Source organism: Protopterus annectens, chromosome 13.part0, assembly GCF_019279795.1.
Source record: "Protopterus annectens isolate FY-2018-M chromosome 13.part0, PAN1.0, whole genome shotgun sequence".
NCBI lineage: Eukaryota > Metazoa > Chordata > Ceratodontiformes > Protopteridae > Protopterus > Protopterus annectens.
The window spans coordinates 929,906,237-929,925,061 of NC_056747.1; the positions used below are offsets into that span (position 1 = coordinate 929,906,237).

Genomic DNA, 18,825 nt, shown 5'->3' on the forward strand with positions numbered 1-18,825 from the left:
ATTTGAAAACAGCCCAGAATTAATCTTTATCTGCCACTGGTAAAATGTATTTTCTTTGAATGTGGGTTTCAATGCTGTTTCAATGAATGTGAGCTTCAAGGGCAGAGAAGTTTTAATGCTAAATTTGTTTAGCAGATGTCTTAGTGTTTGTGCTGTAAAATGCAAAATAAAACTTTCAAATGAAGTCCATCATAGAAGTAAATCAGTATGCACATTAGTGTTTATGGTAAATGGAGTGAAATAGCCAAGTAATGGATCATTGGAATGGCTGCTGGGGGAGGCTCCATTCGACCATGATTTTGTGAGGGGGAAGGGCGGCAAACTTAAAGACAGCCCCAGCTGAACTATACCTCCCAACTGTCTAGATTTTCAAAGAATGAATAGGTTTTTGCTTCTTATTTTTGGTTTGTTCCTCATAAAATTTTTGGTTTTCTGGCAAATCATTTAGGAATTAAGTCACTAAATAATGACACACTGAGTTTCAGACTTCATAACCTTCAGAAAAATACATGCTAAAGTAAGACCTGTTGTTCTATCAACTGTCTCAGTTTATACAAGAGCAATGTTTAGTACTGTTTATATGTTCCCCCAATATATTTGGCCTTGTCCAGATTTATTGCATTAACAGGTTGAGAGGTACATGCAGATAAATTGCTTTATAGAATTAGGCATAGCCAAACCTCTCAACTGTCCCTGATTTTGGCTCAAAATGTTTCTCTTCCCCCTAATAATCCCTCCGTAAAATAGCAATTTTGGAAGAAAACATGGAGGGTTTACAATTAAGAAATAACTGTAATAATCAGAGTTATAGATTACTTTTATTTCAGAAATGCATGTAGATTCTTTTATTTTGTCAACTGCTCAAGTTAGCAGTACTAATATTAAAGTGTCCCTTCTTTGACAGGTTCCCAGCTGTATTGTGTGGCTATTTTATATTTTTACATCACATTTTTGGTCCATTTTTCATAAAATTGTGGGGGGGTTTTTTGGCAAATTAGTGACAAATCATTAAAGACTGAAGTTAGAAAATAATGACAGACATTTGAGTTTCAGATTTCATACCATTCAGAAAATTCATACTAATGCAAGACCTATTCTATTATCTTTCTAAGTTTATAAGAGCAATATTTAAAAATTGTCCTTATTTTTGGGCCTCTGCCCCACTTCTTTGTATGGCTTTGTCCAGATTTCTTGCTCTACCTCAGAGGTATGACAAATGCGTCAGGGCCATCACAGTCAACCAGAGACATTTCAAATTGTGACATACTTGTTGCACCCCACTCCCCACATGTAGTGACTCTGGATGTGTCGAAGCAAGGCAAGGAGTAGGTATGCAGTGTAAATGTGCAGAGTATCCCCCCCCATCCAAGGTAGACACAAGTATTAGAGTGGCTTTTCATCTGTCCTTGATTTTTGCAGAATGGTTTGGTTTCTGTCATATTTTTTGTACTGTTGATTTATGCTTATTACTCAGTGCCTGTTGCTCTGTGTTTAAGTAGCAATACTTTAATGACCATCAGGTAAGCTTGGCTGAGATCGTAAGATGCAAGTAAAATTTAATAAGCATACTGTTAAAGAATTGCCAACATTGAAAGCCTTTCTGTTGTTGCCATGTAGAGAATACTTAACTAGATAATGTATGAAATGCATATGACAGTATTTGTAATAAAGGACACAATTATATTATTTTAAGAAGCTCATTACACTTGGAGACTTCCAGTCATCTCTGCAGGCTTTACCCGTAAACTAAACAGAATGCCAATCGTATGGTCCATAACCTGTACAGTAATCCTTTTAAGCAATGAATCTTGAGCTTATTTCTTGTTTGCTTTTCATTTTTTACTTTGATCATGTTTTCCCCATGAAACAAGTAGATAGTTGTCAGGCAGCATGTCTTTTTTGGATAAGAAACATTTTTACAAGTGGGGGCATCAGAGATTTCTACTTTCAGCATGTTACTTGGTACTTTAATAAAACTGAATATAAATTATAATTAGAACTGCAGTGCAAGAAGTGGTTTGAGTTGAGTGCTGCTTGTTTTTCTTATACTTGATTTTGACTGGCATTCCATTAATGTATTTAAAAAGTAATTTATTTTTTCATGCCTCACAACCTTTTTGTTTCCATCTAGATATTGAGTAAGCTGTCATGCAGCCAATGCATTGAAATATTTTTATTCTTCTACACTTCATTTTGTCTTGATTGGACTCTCATAATGACGGTTTGGCACCCAGGGCAGTGTATTTAGTTAGTTTTTGTGGTTTTGAGCATAGCTCCTCCACTTTCTAGTTGGCCACACCCCTTCCCATTGACCCCACCCATTCAGCTGTCTCTTGCAACCCCCCTTTGATTTGAAGTCACCAGCTGCCACTGGTATCAACGATCCATCTACATGGCATGAGAGTAGAACTCAACCTTCTATACCAAAGGAAAGTGTACTACCCACTGTGCTGTTAACACACCTTTTAAATTCTATAGCACAAACACTGATGACCATTTGCTAAAGAAAACAGTTGCACATTGAAAACAGACTTGGCATGCACAACAGCAAACTTCTCTTCCCTTGAAACTCCTGATGCCTTGAAAATGCACTGAAACTCTTTAGCAGTCTGATAGTTGGTGTAGAGTATTCAAGCTATTGTCTCCTGTAACATAGATGCAGGGTCTGAGCCTGAGCAAGTTAATTAACTAACCTTTCATTCCTAACTAGAGCATTTTACGACCCCGCCCCCCACCTCCTGGGTAGGAGCTTCTCATTTGAAGGAACCTTGAAGTAAGTTTGAATTCCATGCATGGAAAAGATGGAAAAGCAGCACTAACAAGAATGTTTTAATGTGCGTATGTTGATGCACACAGAGAAGCAGCAGGAATGTAGATGTGTGCATGCATCGATACATACACAGAAGCAGTGTGTGTTCTTAAAGAAAAACACTGTTTAAAAAAGATTTGTAATTTATTTATCTTTTTAATTAAAAATTAAATGTTGTGGCAGCCTCCCAGACAGCTGGCCCTAGCAGTTGTCTAGGTCACCTAGTGCTGTATCTGGCTCTGATTGTTCCCACAATTTCCATTTTTTTCTTTATTTGCTCCTGCCCTTTTTCCAAAGATCCCACATTTAATTCTTGTATCTTTATTACAGTATTTAATACATCAAATACAGTTGATTTCAACTTAGATTTCCATTTTTTGGGAACTGCTTTTTTGGAAGCTGCCAGCGTTAAACTTAACAAGACTTTACTATGTCTAGGAAATTTAGATTCTGTATACCAACTCAAAAAATATTTTGTTAGTTACACTCATTTGTATGCCCAATTTTTTAGACATAGTGCTCTATAGATAATTTTTAAAGTCTGGCAACTTATTACACACCCAAAATATATGTTCCCAGTTACCTCTTTCTTCCGCATCTCACTTTCAACATTTACTATGTACTTGAGGGCAAATTCTTTGTAGTCTGCTTGGCGAATAAAAGTACCTTTGCAAACACTTCCAAGCAAAAACCCTAAAGCTTGTAGACCTTGTTGCATATTTGGGAGCCATACATGTCCTCCCATTGTTTTCTTGTGAATTGCTTATCCAGTCTCTCTTCCCAATCTTTCCCAACCTCCTCCTGATTGATTCCTATAGTTATCGTGTAGCATTTTATATGCCCTACTAATTATTCTCTTTAAAATGCATCTTCTGTTCTAGAGTCAGTAAAGAAAGTCTACCAGAGCATGTCTTTCACTTAGGATTCACCTGTCCCTTTCTCTTTGCTTATAGTTGTATCTAAGTCCCTGATATTGAAGACGGTCTCTAGCCTGCAGTCCACATATGTTATTGGCTTCTATCCATTATTTTACCTTTCCCTGTCTAGATATTTGTTCCCAATACCTTGATTATTTTTCCATTTTTTCCAGTAAATTCCATCCCTTTTTTGCCTATTTGTACCACTAATTGCAGTTATTCCTATTGTTGGCCTTGTTCTTTAGAATATTTCTCCTACTTTATGAATGTAATATTCTGTGAGGCTATTGTTTTTCTTTAGGATCTGCATCCAAAATCCCACTCTCTTGAATTTATCCCTGCTTCGTCATCCCTTTCCACTTTCAATTATAGCTTTCTCTTCTTGTTGTGTAAATGAACCTTAACTGTGTACCTCTAAAATATCACTTCAAATCAGGTAGTCCTAATCAAGCTTGTCCTATTGGAAAGATCACCTTATTCCACTTGACCTTTGCCTCTCCCAGATAAAATCCTTCAAATCTTTATTACTGTCAGTAACTTCTCTGGTTGATAAAAATATCCCTTACCTATATATAAAACTAAAGGGACTAAAAATGTTTTCGTTGCTTGTATCTTGCTATCCGTATCTGTTAACAAAAGCTTCCAGTTTCTCAATTTTTGTATGGTCTTTTGCTTAGTCTCTTGCCACACATCCATAGCTGCCATAAAACAATCTTTTTTAATCCATGCTCATAAATACTTAAAAACAGTTGGGAAAATAAGAAAGAAAAGGAAGGGAAGGAAAGAAAAAAATATAAATCAGTTTTTTATTTAAATTTTTTTTACTATTGTAACATTGTCTGATGAAGGTCTATGTGTAGAATGAAAACACTATTTTATCATTAAAAGTCTTGTTTTAGCCGTTGGTTTTATTTTTATTTTTTGAGTTTTACAGCTTGGCAGAGTTTGTTATGGCTTTTGAAGTGATATTTGATTACTTTGACATTATCGGTTTCCCAAAGTCCTTGGATAATGAAGCTGGTGATAATTTTTGGGAGACTTCTGAACAGCGGAACATGACCACTGCTATATTGAATAATGCTGATAGGTCTCCCCAGTTAAGGTCTGCTGACTGCTGTTTTTAGGAAGTGTACACTACCCAAAGTACTTGGAAAGTCTACCTTTAAATCTTCTCATAGCTAATGATAGTAAAACGTCTAGGTGGCTGCCTTGCAGATGGAGTAGTCCTGATAGGCTTAGGGTCTTTTTATTTATTTTACATTTGTTTACCGGGAAAGTCCGACCGGACACAGGTCCATTTTCAACGGAGGCCCGGGGAGAAAAGCTCCACAAATAACACAAAACAATACGTGAGAGAGAGAGATAATAAATCATACATGTAGCATTCATAGCGTATAACATTGAGAATCATTGAGGTACACAAAGCTCCACAAATAACACAAAACAATACAATACAGTACAGTACATGAGAGAGAGATATTAAATCATGCATCTAGCATTCATAGCTTATAACAGCGATGTATTATAATTGTTAGGTTGTGTTGCTTGTGATTTTTAAGTATTCTCCAATTTTTTTAAATGTACATTTAACGTGCATGTGGGTGTGCAAATGAGGTGCTTATGGGTCTTTGCCCTGTGGATATGCTTTGCTCAAGGACTACCTTATACAGAAGACGAGAGCCTAGGTAAAGGTCCTAACCATATAGGCAAAACTGTGATTCTAGTAAGCAGATGATGATCTGGAAACATAACTGAAAGCTGACAGTTGTGACTTGCTGCAAAGAAATGATTGACTTTCAGTTTTGAGTTAAAATAGCTATAGGTATGTTATATAATTGCGAAACTAAATCCAGTTTTGAACTCTGGTGATTTGAAAGAATTTTGCTCCCTGACTTCTCCTCAACAGTGTCTATTTGTAATGGACCATTTGAAAATTAGGTGGGATAGGCCAGAAGACTTGGTCACCATTGTCATAAAAGATTTAAAAGTACTGTATTGTAAATCTTGGGAGAATATAATATACACCACTACGGTTGTGGGGCATGTCTTGCCTAATTTAAGTGCAGTATCTTATGTTTAACAATTTTCAGTAGCTTAAGTGCAGACCTCCAAGACAGTACTTTTGAACATTGGCCATAAGTGTTTTATAAGTGATGCAGAAGGCAATTTTGCAGAGAAAGAATGAAACCTCATTTTGGGCTGTTACATTCATGAAGTGTTGCTTAGACATTAGAGGAGTATTGCATTTTGTTGAAGTAATATGGAAATGGCAAAAAATAAGTACTGCATTGAGTATATTAAGTGCAGTATTGAAGCCAGCAGTTTAATAGCCATTTCCAAAATTCCATATAGCTGTTATGATTAATTTATTTTGCCATGAATACATTCAGAAGACAGTTTCTTTTAAAGGGTAGGTGTGACAGTAGGAGGTATTACCAGCCATACCAGGGAGAAATAGCACAGCTAGCTGGAATTTTGTAAATAATTGTATGGCATTAGTATGTCAAACTGATCTGTACAGATGCTTGTGCTGAAAATGTATTTGTGAGCTTTGCTTGTTTTAATTGTGCTAAAGTATATTAACCTTGCACAAAGCTGAAATGAAGACAATTTGCATATATTATGGTATTTGAATTAAATGTACATGTTTTAATAGAGGACACTGGCACAGCAATGGTTAACCAGCTGGCTTATTTTAAGAAAAATAAGGGAAATGTAAATGAGCTGTTTCATTAAACAGTATCCTACAGTGCTGAGTAAGACCAGAGATGCTAGCTCTGGGAACAGCCATTATCTCTTAACTTTTGTAAAGAAGGGGGAAGTGTTGTAAATGTCTCAGCTCCTAGGCATTGCCATAAGAGCTCTAAATGTGTATTGCAGCTTCTGCTAAAGTCCTGTCTCAAATTTCAAAAAGAAATACTGTGAGAACCCAGAGTCAGGTGACCAGAAGAGGTCATTCTACAAGTCATCTTGGATATTCTATTTTACAGGGAGTAATCTCAGAGGATAGAGTATTCTGTTTGGGAGCCTGACTAGAAAGACTGGTCACGTATTTCGTCTTGCCTTCCCCAAGTAAGTTAATAGGGAACAGTCTAATGCTCTTTTAGATTCAGTCAAGAATATAATGAAGTTTAGAGATGTTTTTTTCTTTATTTGTATGAGTCTGTCCATCAATGTTTTCGATATTTTCTGTGATTTGAACTCTGTGGTTTACTGTGGGTATGTATTTAGTATTTTTTTGTTCTTTTATTATTAAACATGTTTAAACTTTTCATTGTGGCTGTCCCTTTTTAGAAAGTATTAACCTTTGAGAGTACTTATATTTATTTGGTGACACTGTATGGGCCACTCCAGAAGGCCTAGCTGTCTTGGTGAACTACTACCATTGGTATTAGTATTAATATTACACAGTATAATTGGACACCCTTTGTTAAGGGCCTTAGAGTAGCTGCTTGTAAAATGTCTGGTGGCAGTAGTAGCTACTTTATAGTCTGGGCAGAAGGGGGCATAGCTAGTAGACCTGCGCCAGCCTTTCCCCAGTGTGCGCGTGCAAGCATGTTTGTGTGTGTGTTTGCGCAAATCAAATCTCAAAGTTTGTGTGTGTCAGCTACTTGAGTAGGGACATGAAGCACTATGTTTACAGAGAGGGTGCTGGAGGACTTGGCTGAGGACCTAACCCTACAGCTGTACCAGTGAGGAGTCTTATTGGGGACCTGGAGGGAGACTGAGACATCCAGACCCTGGGCTGAGTGTGTTCCCTGTGTACTGTTAAGGGAAATTATACTTGATGCAGAGAGGCCTGCATTTGTAAATACTGAGAGTATCGATTTGTATTCCAAGTGCGCGTTCCTCTCCAGTGTCAGTGGTGAGGATTCAGGTTCCTTGATTACTGCTCCAATGTGGGGACTGCACATATTGGTAGCAGTTGTGGATGTCACAGCAGGATTAAGAGTATTGCACAGTTAATCAAGGTTGTTTGGCAAGCATAGCATGTTATATACACCACAGGAAGTAATTACACAAATGCAAAAACTCTTTAGTACAAATTTGTTTAAGATAACTAATTGCTTACTGAAATAATTTCTACTTGAAAACAGTCTTCAGCCGTAATACTACCACCCCCCCCCCATGCAGTCCATAGGGTCATTACCTCCAAGAGAAAAATAGAATGACGTTTATTTAATCAGGCACACATTATAGTCATATGATTATGTAATTTTTCCCAAAAGCTTAAAAATAATGCAGGATCCTAACTGAATCTAAATTTTCAGCATGTTTGCATTGTTCATTCAAGGTGGCGGTGTCTGACAGAAACTGTCGAGGTAAATTATGTAGTTGGTAATATGTCTGAACAAGAGCCCCTGTTTCCAAAATGAGTGCAGGTAGCATTTTTGAATACTGACATTAATATTAAACTTGATAGCTGCATGGTTCTCTCGTGCTTTGCCAGGTAACTGAAAAATGTCCATTTAAAGAAACTGGTTTTACATGATAGTGCCTGCTGCTCTCCATCTGTATTGTATGTTGTATGGCTTCAGCATTGCCCCCTTGCTTGAAATGAACAGTCTTTTACTGCATTCATTTGTACCTCTGATAAGGAAGGTCCAACACGTCTGTATGTGTGTGTCCCTTGTATCTGTGTGCATAAATGTATAGTCATTGTTTCATTTGATTTGAAGAGGAATTTGTCATTTTTTATTGAATTCCTTTTGATCGTGTTGCTTGTTACTGCTCAGTAAGTTTTACTCTGAGATCATCAAGTAGTTGTATTGGTCCCTTACCCCATTGTTGTTAACAGTCTCAAAGATGGTATACTAAGTAATAGTGGGGTTTGGTTTTATTGTCCTGAAAGTACCCATAAAAGCTTAAAGTCGTGGGCATTTAGAAACCATGAACATCTTAAGGGGTAAATTGCATATATCCCTTGGGCCTCCTACAGGTGGTTTAAGGTTTTACTCCGTGAAAACTTTATCTTGGCTGGGTGTTTCTTGCAGTTTTTATTTATTTATGCACATACACGCATTATATGGGAAGCATGGCATTTCACTGAAACTCCAAAATGTTGAAACACCAAAGTGTCAAAAAGACAAAATATAGATATTCTGTTTAATGCAGCCCACCACAACCCCAGCTAATTATATATACCAATTCTGGGATAGTGTAACAGTGCAGAACAGACAAATGTTCTTATGTTTTGAACTTTTTGTTGTTTCAAAGAAATGTCATGTTTTCATTATATGTATGCAACTCTCTCTCTCTCTCTGTCACACGTGTGTTTGCATGTATGTATATATTTAATATACCACTAATGTCTCGAGATTTAATTGTTGCTGTGTTGTGTACTTCATTCACATGTGTGAGACGAAGTATTGCTGTACAGAATTTATTTATGGATGAATACAGAATGTGTTGCATGCATTTTGTTGATTTTTGCTTCCTGGAATTTATAAACTGCTGAGATTGTGTCCATTTGAGTAATATAGATTATTCCTTCAGATATCCTGATTTGCACAGGCCTAGTTGCAATTCCTTCGTGGAGTTTTTGATACGTGAAATCCTCTGCAAAAGTGGTTTAATTTTCCCTTTTTATTTTCAGTGAGATTTGTCAGCTAGTGAAAGCATGGTGGTCATTTTCTAGTGTGTATGTACATTCTTGTATAACAGTAGAACGCAGTACTTGATTTTTGATAGTGGTTAAATAAGTAGTTTTTATTTATCAGAATAAGGTAAAGAAATATGAAAGTTAGTGTTTGCCTGTTGTATGGTTGCCCAGATGAGTGAAGGCATTTGACTTCCATAGTGCAAACAAGTATTGCTAGTATTTCTGTTTTAACTGGCAGTCCTTTGGTGAAATAAAATGTTTCATTTTAACAGACTTTGGCTAGTATAAGGGGAGATGAGTGGTTGTTGACCAGCTCCTCAACTTGGGAATGAGCTGAGGGGCATTCTAGTTCACCACCAGTCTTTGAGGCAAGAGTTGCTGCAGTCAGGCAATGTAGAAAATATGAAGCAGATGTGCTAGCCAAGTCTTAGACTGCTGCATATACTTGTGCATTCTGTTGCTACATGTCAGTGTGTGTGTGGGAGGATCAAAAATTGCACAGCAGATGTTCTCCTCAGAGTGTGTGTGTGTGTGTGTGTGTGTAGGTGCATGTATTTTTTATAGAAATACAATGTTTGACTTTTATGCTCTCATTATTGCCTTGTTGTCTGAGTAGTAGTCTGTATTTTTAAACGAAAACTAGTTAAACTAATAATACTGTCTTCTCTTTCTCTTTATTCTTTCTTACCTTTTGTTGTGGTGACCCAGAGTGACCCAGCGTACAGTGACAATGGCTTTGATCCAGGTAGGAACTTAACATTTTTTTCCTTGTTTTACTTAAAATCGTTGGTATTTTATAAAAGCAGAGATGACTTTTCTTTCACAGTCCTTTTAGAAAGTTTTTGTAATTGTGTTCTGTTTTGACTTGTATGTCACATTCTCCTATTTTTGTGAACTTCCTTGGGAGAAATCACTGCAGCAGCTATCATAACTTTCGGGTTTGCCTAAGATGTATAAGACATTTCCTGCCAAAAACTGGACATCCAGTCAGTATTCAAAGCTTTTGGGTGCCTTCCACATCTAGTATAAAAGTAAAGGTATAGGTGCCAAAATTCACGTGCTTGCCATTGAAGAAACCAGTCAGCAACAGTCTTTGCCGCATCTTCAGTGGTTCAGTGGTCAGATAGTTTGTGATATTGGTCAGATATGTATCTTTCTGGGGACTTTCCTTCCATATTTCTGGGAAAACTTGTACTGTCTTCTGCTTATGTCTAAGAGAAAGGCGGAGGTGTCTCTGTGCATGGCAAATACCATATGGAGACTGCCACACAGCTTGTCTTTTCTGCTTTGGAGAGGAACAGTGTCCATCATGCTGAATAGGCTTATTTTTTTTTACCCCAAACCGTAAGGAGTCTGCTTGGCTTCCCTCAAACTTCACCTTAACAGCAGATTAAAGCTCTTGCACAGTTTTCTGTGTATCCTTGTGGTTACTCCAAACTTCTCCCTTACTGTTGCCAAAAAAAAAAATATATATATATATATATATATACATACATATATATATATATATATATGTATGTATGTATGTATATGTATATGTATATATATATATGTATATATATATATATATATATATATAAAAGCAAGATTCCTGTTCTACCTGCCTGTGGCTGTATAATCTTGTCCTGGTCATTGATAGGCAAATCCACTGTGATCTTATCAGAGCCCTTGGACCATTTGCCTGGATCTTCTGATCCCTCTAGTCAGCCCCCAAGGAAGCCACTAAGGGTTGGGTGCTGACCGTGTCCTCCAGGGCTAGATGTACACCTGCTGTGGAGAAGGGAGCACACTGCTTTGTCATATCGGAAGGGGTCAACTGCTTCTTCCATACCGTAGGTAGGGAAAAGGTACCTAGCATCTGGATAGAGGTCTGGGCATCAAAAGTCTATTCAGAGTTTCTCTTCAGAATCCCTAAAGAAAAGGACTCGGAAGATTAAATACCTTTCTGCTTCCTGTGACCATCTTTCTAAAGAGACCAGAGAGGAATGTTTTTCCTTTTGATAAATGCCTTTTCAAGGCCTTTTGTTCACTTCTGGCTGCTTCCCCAGCTTCATCTCATTTAAAAAAAGAAGAGCTGTCCCTCACCATCTGACTGATTCTGATTTTGAAGAAGTGAAATTAGACTGTGCTTCTGAGGTGTCTTCACATGAAAACTTGGGGGCAGAATGTAAAGATGATATTTCTTCAGTTTTCTCTGTAGAGTTGTCTTTCTCTGACATTATAAAAAGGGCAAGTTTTATTTCAGTGGAAACACAGGGAAATATCTGACACACAACCTATGGTTATTTTCTTGTCACTGGGACATAGGAAGATGCCTTTAATGCTGTCAGTGCTTTTCCTGACAGTCATGCTGCTGCTTCTATGAAACCAGATAAATTTTATGAGGTACCTCAGTCACATAAGCTGTTTATCCCTTCTGTTATTTCCTTAAAAAACTCAAGATCTAAACATTATGCTGCATCTAATCCAGTACCCTCAGATGATAATGGCAGAGCCTTTGGCAGGTACTGAAAAAAGTTCACGTCTTCACCCCTTTTATAACTGTTAATTATCAAGCACATAATGTCCAAATATCTTTTGACGTAATTTGCTGGCATGTATAAAGTTATTGCTGAATAACTTGCTTCAGAGATGGAAGTCCCCATTACTTTCTAAGCTTTCTTCAGTGACACAAGACACTAAACATTCTTAGCACTAATCTTTCAGTGCTGTAGATGCTGTATCTAAGGCTGCAGTAGTTCGATCAGTGAAGCACAGGTATGAATGACTAAATTCCTAAAATCTGCTAGTAAATGTCAAATCTGAAATTCTCAGCACTCCAATTGATAGAGATTTTTATTTTGCACTTAATCTGCTGATGTAGTGAAGAGATGTGATGAAAGGGGAAAACTGATCCGGGGGCAAAGCATATTTTTCAATCCCTTATACCCAAATAACCCTAGCCTATTATACAGGAAACAATTTAAATAATCCCAACAAAAATTTGTAAAACAATAATTTAAAAAGCGGTAGCTCTAAGAAAAAAGGAAGGGTACTGCTATTCCAAGAAAAATGACTGACTATGCCTCCCTTCTTTCTCCACCCACACCCTTTCAGTTATGTACGTCTTTCAAAGAATCTTTCTGTGCATCTCCTTCTGTTGTTCCAGATTACAAGAGATTGTTAGTACTATGAATCATTCAAAATGGGTACAAGTGGTAGTGGGGATCCTTCCCTCCAAACCTAGGGATTCTGCCCCATCCTTAAAATCAACCCCACCTTTTTCCTCTGATCATTGCTCATATGCCTTCGCAGAGAGTGAGAGAACCTGTGCTAGATAATCAAAAAAGAAAATGAGTCTATTCAAGAATGTTTTTAAATGCTTAAAAAGGAGAGAACTTTGATCCAAAACAGGTCTCAATCTGTCTTAAATCTTCACATCAGAGTTCCAAAATTCAGAATACTAGTTCTGTAGTCTGTCCCTTATTTCTCCTTAAAGATTCTTGGTGTGCAGTACCAAAGATAGCCACAAAGTGCCTAGCTCAAGTGATTGCATCTCTCATTCCTTCCCACACAGTAACTTTTTTAGGATGCCTACTCATCATCTCTCAAATGATGACAGTCCTGCTTCGGGGAAAAAGTAACCTTTCACCAAGAACAGTCTACAGTTTTCCCAGCAGCCCCTAGCTACATCAAGGGAGTACCGCAGGATTTTATAATGCATGGCTCCCACAATTTTCATGATGTCTCTAACCAGACTACAGATGAGAAAAATTCAGTGGTAGCGCAAATCTATCTGGACACAACATCAGCACTTTCTGTCTTTTCAAATCTGTATGTTGAATGTTAGCAGGTAGAAACTTCATTGGTGGATAAACCAACTACCTCAGAACATGGGTCTTCCAGTTTCTCCCTCTGCCCCTTTCCTGTCCAACCATGGATGCTTCAGACTTTGCCTGGAAAGCTGTATCCAAAGGATGTAAGGTACAGGGTCTCTGAGATTTCAAAAGGAAGCTCATAAACATCAAAGAAATGATAGTACTGGTTAATGCACTGAAGACCCTGACTCATTTGTGGACTCCAGGTCCTCATCCAGTAATCACAGACAATACCATTGTCATGTACATAATAAGCAAGGGAGGACCAGATCATACCTCCTGTGCAGAATAGTGATGAAACCTGGGATCTAGTAATTCAACACAGTTTATCCCTACAGGCTACTTAAATTCCTTCAGAGCAGAGTACTGTGGCAGACACTGAGCAGGTTCAAGAGAGATCCCCACAAATGAATGTTACACACACAGGTCTTCCAGGAGGTAATCCACTTGAAGGGAACTCCCCTAATATATCTGTTTACTTCCATTCACAACAGGCAGTTGAAAAACAATTCTGGCCCAGGACTCCTTACAGAAATACTTGGAAGACCGATTCCATTTCATTCTTGTGGAAGAGAATATTCCTGTATGCCCCCCCACACACACACACCACTTGATAACCAGAGTTTTTTTTAAGCTCCAAGAGAACTCTCCAAAAGATAATCTTGATAACTCTGTTTTGGCCCAGACAACAGTGGATATTCATCAGTAGATCCTTGTTGCAGCAGCTTAGGCTTTGTGGTGTGTCAGACACCTTGCAAAGCTTTAGGTCACTTAGTGAAAAGGGTGCCAAAGAGTCATGGGTCCCTCTGGGGGTTGGTTCCCTTATAGTTTTATCTTTTTTTTTTTTTTTTTGTGATGGAAAATGTTACTTTTTGTTGGTCTTGTTTTGGACTGGGACTAGTGTGTTCAATGGTTGCCACTAAGTTTTATCTCGGAACTTAACTTTCCTATTCAGGGAGACAAGACTGAATTGTTAAAGCTGCCTTAACCACTTGTCATGCATCTTTTGCAGCAAGGATATGGACCTGGATTTCAGTAACTCTTATTCCCTCTCTGAGCCAGAAGAGGGAACTTATCTGACATGGGCTTTGGTCTTGACTCTGTCTTTGCCTCAGCCACTGATGGGGGTAAATCCACTTTGGCCATGTGTTGATGTCTTTTCTTATTACTATTGCAGTAGTCCTTACCGAAGGGATATCCTGCCAAGGATAGCTAAACATCCTTCCAGCAAACCAAAACCTTAGCTTCTTCCAAGCAGCGTACATTAGATGCACGTCATGTGTCTAAGGCTTAAGGTACTTAAGTGACCTACAAATGCACAAGTCCCAGAACTACTTTGCCACCAGTCTGAATGCTACCTTTTGAATTTGGTCTGCAAGGCATTCATAGGTTGGTACTAGGCTATCAGCCCTAGGGCCTATACAAGCCTAGCCATAACAATTCCCTGGATATTTCTTCCCACAGTATTTATTTACTTCTCTGGACCCCTGTCTAGCAGGGTGACTGACATGATCCCCGGGGTGAATTTCCCATCTCCCATCCAATCATCAAGGTTCCTTTTGAAGAGGGCCAAGTTGGCGCTCTGCTTGACATGTATGTGCAGTCTATTCCAGAGTATGGGGAGCCTCTGGGTCAGAAACCTATCCCTCCAGCATGTTTTGTTCATTGTGATGACAAGGTTTAGATCCCTGGAGCGTGTGGCTCTGAGGGATTGGGATTTCTTTAAGTGGAGCATGTCCAACAGCTCAGGGTTTGACATGGCCTTGTATGTTAAGCAGAGATCACCTCTGAGTAGACGATATGCCACAGAGTATAGCTGGAGTTTGTTTAGACGGTCAGCATATGGCATCTGTTTTAGGCCTGTGATTCATTTAGTGAGCTACTGAGCCTTCAGTAGATAAGTACCCCATTGGGGGTCTTTTCCTTCCTTTTTCTTTTTGTTGTACTACCTTTTACATGTCATCCAGGAAGGTAAAATTTGAGTGTGAGAGGAAGATTCCCCATCAGGTTAGACACAAGAACTGCTTCTTCTGTTTAGATGCTACGCATGACCGTACTCTGGGTGAAATTTGTCAGCCATTTGTACCAAAGACTCTGTATAGCCATCTGTCTTCACTTTCAATATATTTCGAGAATAAATGTCTAAAGCAGTTAGCTCAGGGAATTTTGGCTTCTGAATCCATCCATACAGATGTTCAGCTGCTGCTTAAGAAAAAGCCCAAAAAGCTATTGAGACATCTACTGTCCAGCCTGTTCCAGATGTGTCTGTTGGGGTGGATGAGGAATCTGCAGACTGTCCAGTTCCACACTCTCAACCCAGTTGGAGGCCGACAATGGACTGCCTTACCCACACATCTGCAGAGGATGTTCCTACATCTGCTGCAGACTGAGGAGGAACAGCAGTTGATTATTTTGGAGGGGCCTAAAGGAATTCCACCGATTCTTGAGGTAGAATTTCCTGGTTTCCTTATTGAAGTCAGACAGTAGTCTGACCCCACCATTTGTCGGGGATTACATTCTTTTGAAAAAGAAAGAAGAAAAAACTTGACGTGTGCCCAATAGCTAATGGTCCACACAAAGAATAGCAGGATTTCATTCAGGGGTCTTTTCAAAGCTATTATGGCTTTGAAGTCTCTTCAGGGGTTCTCTTCCTTCCACTGGTCCCTTGCCCTTCTGCCCCTTCTAAACTACTTTGGGATTCTGATTCCTCTGAGGTTGTGGATTTAGATTCTGTGGAAGAGTCTTTGGTTTACTCTTCTCAGATCCATTCCCCTCTTGCCCTAGGGTCTGTGGAAGTGGATTCCTGTTCTCCTGATTCCCTCATTCAGTAATTGTCTTTTGGGGACTCTGTTGTTCGTGTAATGGAACATTTTAAATGGGACTGTTTCCAGATTTGTGTTATCCAGAAGAGGTATTATGATCTCCTGCAGAGTGACTCACCCCGGCCTTTAGCAGTCATCCTAGTGTTGGCTGCCCTTTTAGACACCTTTTCCTCTGCTTCCCAGTTTTCTGACTCCCAGTTTCCTGCTTCAGAAAAACATGATGTTCTATAAAGTGCCCAAGGCTCAAAAGTTTCCATATGAAAGCCATTCTAGCTACTGATAAGTCTTAAGTTACTGTCCTCTTCCAAACTCTTACCATCTGACAAAGAGAGTAAACCATGAATAGGTATGGAAAAAAATATATCTCTGCCAGCTTAGCTTTTAGGGCTATTATTTACCAGACCCATATGATCAGATATGTACTGGCTCTTTTGACGTGTTTTGTGGGGGATAGGAGTTTTTCCGGCAGGAGGTAGTTTAGCAATTGTTTTTAACACATTTTCAAGTATTTTGTAGGGGAGTATAAGATTGCTATATGTCTAAAGGTAGTAATGTCTGTTGAATTTTCTCTTTTGTAAATGGGATTCCTTGGTTGACTTATTTGAGGATTGAGACAGGGTAGGCAATGGTATCGGCTTCTGTTTTAATGTACTCATTTGGAAGTTTATGAGCTGAAGTAGAGCATGGTTTGAGTTTGAGAAGTTTTATATAGGATGTGAGCACAGGTTTGATGGTGAAAGTGGATGGCGGTGTTATGCGGCTGCTGGACAGGGTTAGGATTCTTTGTTGTGGAATCCTTGGGTAGAAACGCTATACTATCTATGAAATAAGAGTCAAATTGTATTCTGGTTTCCAGTGATGAGTTATTGGGAGAGAGGTTAAGGTTGAATGTATGGACAGGATGCAAGATTTCTTTAATGGCTCTCCAGAATTTTTTATGGTATTTACTATTATTCTCAGTTGTTATAGTATAGTTTTTTATTTTCATTAATTTGCTTTTTAGTATGATTGCAAAGCATTCTGAAGTTTTCACAGTGTTATAGTGTTTTATGTTTTGCCATTCTTCCCATACTTTTTCTCTCCCCTGCATTAGCATTCTTTTTTTTTAGATAGTCAAATTGCATTATTTGCTCTTAGTCTCTTCTAGCAGGTATAAGGCTATTCAGGAAAGTTTTTTATTGAATTAATTTACAGCTTCACCTAAGAGGAGGATTTTTAAGACATTCTGATTAATAGATAATAGTGTAGTAATGAATATTTCTGGGTTAAACTTGGAAATTATGTTGCATGTTTTATAAACATGCTGTTTAAGTGGCTGTGTGAGATGTCTGGTTGTATAGCTTGGGAGAGACCATCACTGAGACAGTCAGACATTGTACCAGAGATGGTATATTTACTAGAATCCAGTTTAATAGTGAATATGATGTCTTGCTATAATGTGTGGAGCTGTTAATTAGCTGTGTGAAACAAAGTAAGTTAACACTGCCTAACCAGTTTAAATTTCACATCACCTAGTATAATTTCTATTGTGGAATTGTTGTGGCTATCCAGTGTAGGATATCTTCCAGTATACCTGTATTGTCACCAGGAGGGATGTAAAGAATAGTAATAGATATTGGTTTATAATTGTTTAATTTCAGGAAAGTAATAAGAAGCTCTGCTGAATTGAATTTTGATATTGGTTTGTTGTACTGGGAAATGTGGTGGTAGTTGGGAAATATTAAAGCAGTATCACCACCTTTCTTCTTTATATGGTCATTATGGGTGATATAGCCGGGAGATGAAGGAAGTCAGTGACTGAGTGAAAGTGGAGAAAACAATGAAGGGATATTTAGAAGTATATTCTACTTTATTGACCCTCAGTTGAATTGTCACAGAGAGTGATTCATTTATAACCAATATAAAGCAATTAGCACTGAGTGAAAGTGGAGAAAACAATGAAGGGATATTTAGAAGTATATTCTACTTTATTGACCCTCAGTTGAATTGTCACAGAGAGTGATCCATTTATAACCAATATAAAGCAATTAGCTGAGAGGTACAAAGTAGAACAGGTTTTCTTTCATTTCCTGATTGCTTAAACCTATCAACCAGAAAGACTAAGTAACTGTCATAGACAGTGTAAACTATTCATCAAAGAGAAAGGACAGTGGTCCTTGGAGTGCACAGACTGCTCTTTTGGAGGGGAGGATGTTAAAGCCAGTTTCCAGCACAGATAGGTATGGTATTTGACTAATTGAAGTTAATACACAGCAAGGTTCTTCAAGTTAAATTTGCTTACATTGTACAAAGACAAAATTCTCAGTGAAAACTCTTGGGAGTTGGCCCTTATGGCCGAAACCTGCACTATCTGGGTCAGATGTAGTGAACATAGGCTGTTACTCAAAGACTAAATTCTCATTGAAAACACAGGAGTTAGCCCTTATGGCAGAGCTCCTGCAGTACTAGGGTCAGATGTAGTGACCAGAGGTTATTATACAAAGACAAAATTGTCTTTTTAACTATTTTTTCTATATTACTACACAGAATGATTGTGTCAGGGGCAGGATATTGTTGTTTTGGAGACTGTCTAAAAATGTTTGTCTCAAAACTTTACTCAAATGATCACTTGCATTATAGATTAATGTAGGCTGTGCTACCGACCTTGCTGGTACTCTTTCCAGTTTAACCATGAAACTGATTTTGGTCCCCTTGAAATCTTCTTTCCTCCCTCCCATCCACAAAAAGTATATTTCTTGAAAGTCTTCAGTCCGGCTACCTCTGCCACTGCCTGAGCTGTGCTGTAGCCAGACTGGGTTCCTCGGACCAGTCGTCTCTC

At 38.3% G+C, this 18,825-nt stretch overlaps 1 protein-coding gene across 4 annotated transcripts in view; it reads left to right on the top strand.

Annotated features, from left to right (window-relative positions):
- Positions 1-18,825, top strand: part of MLX (MAX dimerization protein MLX) — a 702,906-nt gene that overhangs the window by 12,259 nt on the left and 671,822 nt on the right. For all 4 annotated transcript variants that reach the window (XM_044054697.1, XM_044054694.1, XM_044054695.1 and 1 more), the window contains exon 2: positions 10,037-10,073. In XM_044054697.1, the coding sequence (XP_043910632.1) occupies positions 10,037-10,073 (37 nt within the window). The remainder of the gene's footprint in view (positions 1-10,036; positions 10,074-18,825) is intronic.